Genomic DNA, 5,073 nt, shown 5'->3' on the forward strand with positions numbered 1-5,073 from the left:
ATTCTCTGCATGAATGAGCAAATGTGGTTTGTGGTGTGAAAGTGCTTTGAGTGTTCAGTAACAGGACTAAAGTACTATATAATATACTATGACAGCACATTTGCTGCCTTTTATAAATACAATTCATTGAAAGCAAATCCCCCATCAATACTTCCCTCTTCCAGCAGTTGTGCTTGAATTTTGTGCCATTTTTGGGAAGGTGTGCTGCATATTGTAGCTATTTATATGGATACATACCATATGGTGCTACCGGATTCTGTGTCCGGTGTTAGGCTGTGTATTCTATTATTCTGTCTTTGTGGGTTTGTGTGAAAATAAACAAATCAAAGGCGCTAAAATAGTCCAGCACAGACTGCTTATGCAAGGCAGTGGCTAAGGGCCAAATACTGTTTGTTATCCTTTCTGCGCGATGGCCTGCACTGAGAGAGGCGCTTTTCCTGCCCTCTGACCAATCATTTCAAACAAAAACACGCGGCCGAAGGGGGCGGTGCGCACACACACATACACGCACACACAGAGATCTGGCGCGGTCAAAAAGGGAAAGTACACTGCCTGCATTAGCTGAATTAAAGGTAACTCAAATTTTATTTACAATGGTTACTAACAATTAACCATGTTAATTGTTTATAAATGCTAAAATACCGGAAACAATAATTATTATGATAAATGTTTAGGGTTGTAGACTTGACAGAGCTTAGAAACGTATTTTGAGCTCTTTGTGAACTGCATTTGCTTGACAGAATAGATTTCTAAATGTAATAACCAGCCGCATACACGTTCTGTGTATTATTTTTAAATTTAACCTCCCCGGCGGTTTTTTTAATAGAAAATTTGACTTGACGCATAATTAGTACGTCTTACTGCGGATCAAGAATCAAAGAATACTGACGTCCGGAGTAAAATGGTGCGACGGGCAGTCAGAGCAACAGGTGATCTGCGTTCCCGGGCAGAAACGTGATTGACAGCTGTTTTAGCCAATCGGCTGACAGAGGAATGAGGGCACGGGCCAATTGCGCGGTCCCGCAGTGTCAGTATGGGCGTTGTTCCAGGCTGGGCGCACACAGAGCGGCAGTGTCATCAGCGGTAGATCCATACGGGACACTGAGGACAGACGGACATGGTGTGTCAGTTTCTGGCGAAGGCTTTGCTGCTGTCTTTGCGGAAATAAGAGAGGAAAATATACCGTGAGCTAAATTTCAGACGCTGTAGATGCAGAAGACGACCGCGTTTCTGTCCAGAGAGATTAGCTGTATTATCTTATCGTCATATGAAGGGTATGTAACACATTTTTTTTTACTAGAAATAAAAACGTATTTTCTTTTCCTTCGATTTAAAGACCTTACCACTGCAAAATTAGTGGAGAATCATATCGTGATAAATGGAAGTATTAAAATGCAATTAGGGATCGAGTATAATACATAAATACCGTGTAATGAAACATGAGTTGCAGTAATTTGAACTTAAGTACCCCTTTGAGCTCCATTATGAGGGACTTCAGCCAGTATGCAAAGGTAGTAATTAAAAGTTATCATCTTTAATTCACTACATAATAATGCTTTGACTCTGATACACCGCAAATGAATGTAATAATAATTATAAACCTATATCTATACATCTTAAAAGCCACATTGTCATTCAGTGAGTAGGCACTTATGGATATTGAGGGTGAAATAAAAAGTGGATTTGCATATTTATTATGTAAGAAAGTATTTAATGTTAAAATAAATTGGTAGACCATGACTAAGCATGGTCACAGTTTCAGTGTCACCACAATAAAAAGAAATAATGAAGTATAGTCTTTTTAATGCTGATTGTGAATGTTTTTATTGATAGCTTGAATACTAATAGTTTGGTACCATTCTCACTATGTAAAGAAAATGATATAGTCTTTTATATTCTCATATTCAAGGTTTGCATTTTGCTTGTTTTGTTTTTTTTTTTGTTTCCATTTGTCATTTGTTGGGTTTTTTTTTTTTGACCACTTGGGGGCAGCTGAACTGAAAGCACTAGCTGACCTTTGCACATTCAGTAAGCATTGAGCAGCATTGACATCAGCTGGAGTCAGTCCAACTGACAAATACACAAGTGTAGTGTGTTAGCTTTTATCTTTGTTTTAGCCTTGACAAAATATTTTCCAGTTTTGTTTGCTAGAAGTCACTATGTTCAGCATTGTCCAGTACTCTGAAACTGGAAACGGGTATACTAGTGCTTAACCTGCTGGCTAAAAAAGTAATTATAAGCTTTAAGTTAAGCTCAGCTAAGGTTAGGCAGTTTGTGTGGGTTTTTTTCTGTAGTATTTGCCTCCTGAACAGGAAAACTATCCCATTAAGCACATTTGAGCCATTGCGTTTGTTTTGTTTTTGTTTGTTTGTTTGTTTGTTTGTTTGTTTTTTCTTTTCTTTTTCACTTAGTGGTCCAACTTGGGAAAAGTATTCTTCTTCTGACTTTGGTGCTTTCCAGTTTAAAGATGTGTTGGATTTTATTGCTTGATTTTAATTTTTTAGCTTTAAATGTATTTATTTTTTGTACCTCGAAACTCGTGAACCAAAGTTCACCATATGTTGACCCCAAGTGAATTTACTATAATAAAATCCTATCTTTGTCCCCCGCCCTGCCTAGTTCAGTACGTGTAGGAGTTCTGCTGAAACAGGCTGACTTGGTTTGATATGATCAGTAATAGGTGACTTAAATGAACCAATAAATAGAATTTGTTATGTAACTTACACCATTCAGTTTGTTGACTTTTTGACTCTTGTTTATTACTAAGTGACTAGATTGTTATATTACTGACTGAGCAGTAATGTCTTTGAACCTGAGAATCCTTGGAAATTTGATGTAATCTTTGTCCCATCCATGTTCTTTCAGGTACTTGGTGCCATCATTTTGGAATCTAAACAGTTCTTTGGACATCTGTTGGACAGTTGGCTCAATCCTTCCAAATTCACCTGCCTTTCCCCATGAGAAAAGATGGGGAATGGATTTTCGGAACAACCTAGCTGTCTCTCAAACATCCCGTTCTTCCAGTCTTTCCACATTGCCATCCTTGGACTAGACTCTGCTGGAAAGACCACTGTCTTGTATAGACTGCAGTTCAATGAGTTTGTAAACACTGTTCCCACCAAAGGTTTCAATGCAGAGAAAGTCAGAGTGCCACTGGGAGGCCACAAGACTGTTACTTTCCACTTCTGGGATGTGGGTGGTCAGGAGAAGCTGCGCCCCCTGTGGAAGTCATACACGAGATGCACAGATGGCATCATATTCGTGGTGGACTCTGTGGATGCAGAGCGCATGGAAGAGGCCAAAACAGAGCTCCATAAAATCGCCAAGAGCTCTGAGAACCAGGGAGTTCCCCTGCTCGTGGTCGCCAACAAACAGGACTTGAGGCACTCTCTAGGATTGGCTGAAATTGAGAAACTGCTGGCTTTGAAAGAACTGGGCCCTGCTACACCCTGGCATCTGCAGCCAGCCTGTGCCATCATAGGAGAAGGACTCAGGGATGGCCTGGACAAACTCCATGAGATGATACTGAAAAGGAGAAAAATGCTTCGGCAGCAAAGAAAAAAGAGATAAACTTTTCATGAGATAGACGTTCCTATTGTTTCGTATGAAGGAAACCTAAAAAAAGGAATTTGTCCTGTTAAGCTTCAGGTTTAAATTCAGTATGCTGAGTTTTATCAGTCAAAACTGAGCTTTAGGATTCCCGGTCTATGTTTATGGTCATATGTTTATGCTGTTGATCAAGAAATGCACATAAAGGAATGCAGTATGAAGATGAGAAAGTTTCAGATATGTGTGGATATGTTATAAAGAATTTATATGGATTGCAAAGTATTGAGGGTTTGGGGTCTGGAAGGGCGATAGAAGTTGTTTTAAGGATGTCTGTTCCAAACAATATAACCAAAAATAATTTAAGAAAAGACTTGGCCTAGATGAAGGGTTATTTGGTGAATGGCTGAACAATGATTTATTTTACTATTTCATGTGTTGTTCTGACTTGTTTTGTTGTTTTGATTTTGTTTTGGTTTTTTTACACTGGACTTTGTGAAAGAAAAGTATTATGTTTTTATTGTATTATTATTATGCGTGTGCTTGCTGTCTTATATCGCTCTTTTTTTCAAAGCACTTTAGGTTATCACTTCCTATGGAGTTTTTAAAAAGATAAAAGTTATGTCAGATTTTACAGAAACATGTACAGCAAATGCTACTGAACAGTAGTTGGTCCACATTGGCCTCATTGTCTTTAGACTGGTTATGCAATATGTTTTATTGAATAAAACATGTAGAGCAATATTGACTGCGATATTGTGGCTATTATTTAACAGTTAATATTTAAACAGCAGCCACATAAAGGCTCATTTATTCAAATAATAGCAACACTAAGCTTTAAGGAGCTGGTTTGAGTCTCCAGAAAAAGATTATTAGCAGTTTGTTAAACAAATTTCCCAACAAGGCATTAAAGCATTCAAGAGCTGCTGACTAGCTGATGTTACAAGTCTAGTGTTTGCATGTGATAAGGAGTGTTTCCAAAATGCATGCTCAGCCAACCTGACCTCTAATTGTCACGTTCTTTTTGGGTTTCATTTTACGCAGCCTGCACACTAATTGTGTGGAACAGGAACACACCCAAAGGTTGAAGTTCCATTTATAAGATTGTGTCCCGGGAAACTCAGACATGTCTTATCATAGCCTGTATTTCCCTACAGATTGTCAGTTTCAGTGTTTTCTAATGAGCTAAGAACACACAGAAGTCAAACCTTCTGTAAAACTGACAGTAAAATAGCATTAACATCTTGGCCCCAAATTGTCATCAAAAACACAAGCCAAATCTCTTTAGTGGAAAAAAAAGAAGTTTGAATGTGTTTTTGCTTTTGCGTACTTCAGTGCAGTGGGATAAAGAGTGCACTGATGCGTTACTGCTCAGACATGTTGTCCTCAGAGCTTGAAAATGTTGTCAGGGCAGTCTGGAGGCCTGACCCAGTACAACAGGCTGGGGAAGGAGACTGTGAAGCCAGGGGCATTACTGAGTATTTTTGGACTGAGTTGGCAAGGATATTTTGTCCACTGCATTAATGC

At 38.7% G+C, this 5,073-nt stretch overlaps 1 protein-coding gene across 2 annotated transcripts; it reads left to right on the forward strand.

Moving 5' to 3' along the window:
• The first annotated feature begins 493 nt into the window (after positions 1–493).
• On the forward strand, positions 494–4,292 carry arl4aa (ADP-ribosylation factor-like 4aa). Of its 2 annotated transcripts, none has more exons than XM_005947168.3 (2): positions 494–572; positions 2,866–4,292. In XM_005947168.3, exon 2 carries the CDS (start codon positions 2,968–2,970, stop codon positions 3,568–3,570), a length of 603 nt encoding a protein of 200 aa, XP_005947230.1. In that variant the 5' UTR covers positions 494–572; positions 2,866–2,967; the 3' UTR covers positions 3,571–4,292. The 2 variants fall into 2 exon arrangements, with proteins under 2 accessions (XP_005947230.1, XP_005947229.1); XM_005947167.2 differs by lacking the exon at positions 494–572 and adding an exon at positions 640–1,274.
• Positions 4,293–5,073: the final 781 nt, after the last annotated feature.

The sequence above is a fragment of the Haplochromis burtoni genome, unplaced genomic scaffold (assembly GCF_018398535.1).
Source record: "Haplochromis burtoni strain Fernald_Lab_line unplaced genomic scaffold, NCSU_Asbu1 Contig_516, whole genome shotgun sequence".
In the NCBI taxonomy this organism is placed as follows: Eukaryota; Metazoa; Chordata; class Actinopteri; order Cichliformes; family Cichlidae; genus Haplochromis; species Haplochromis burtoni.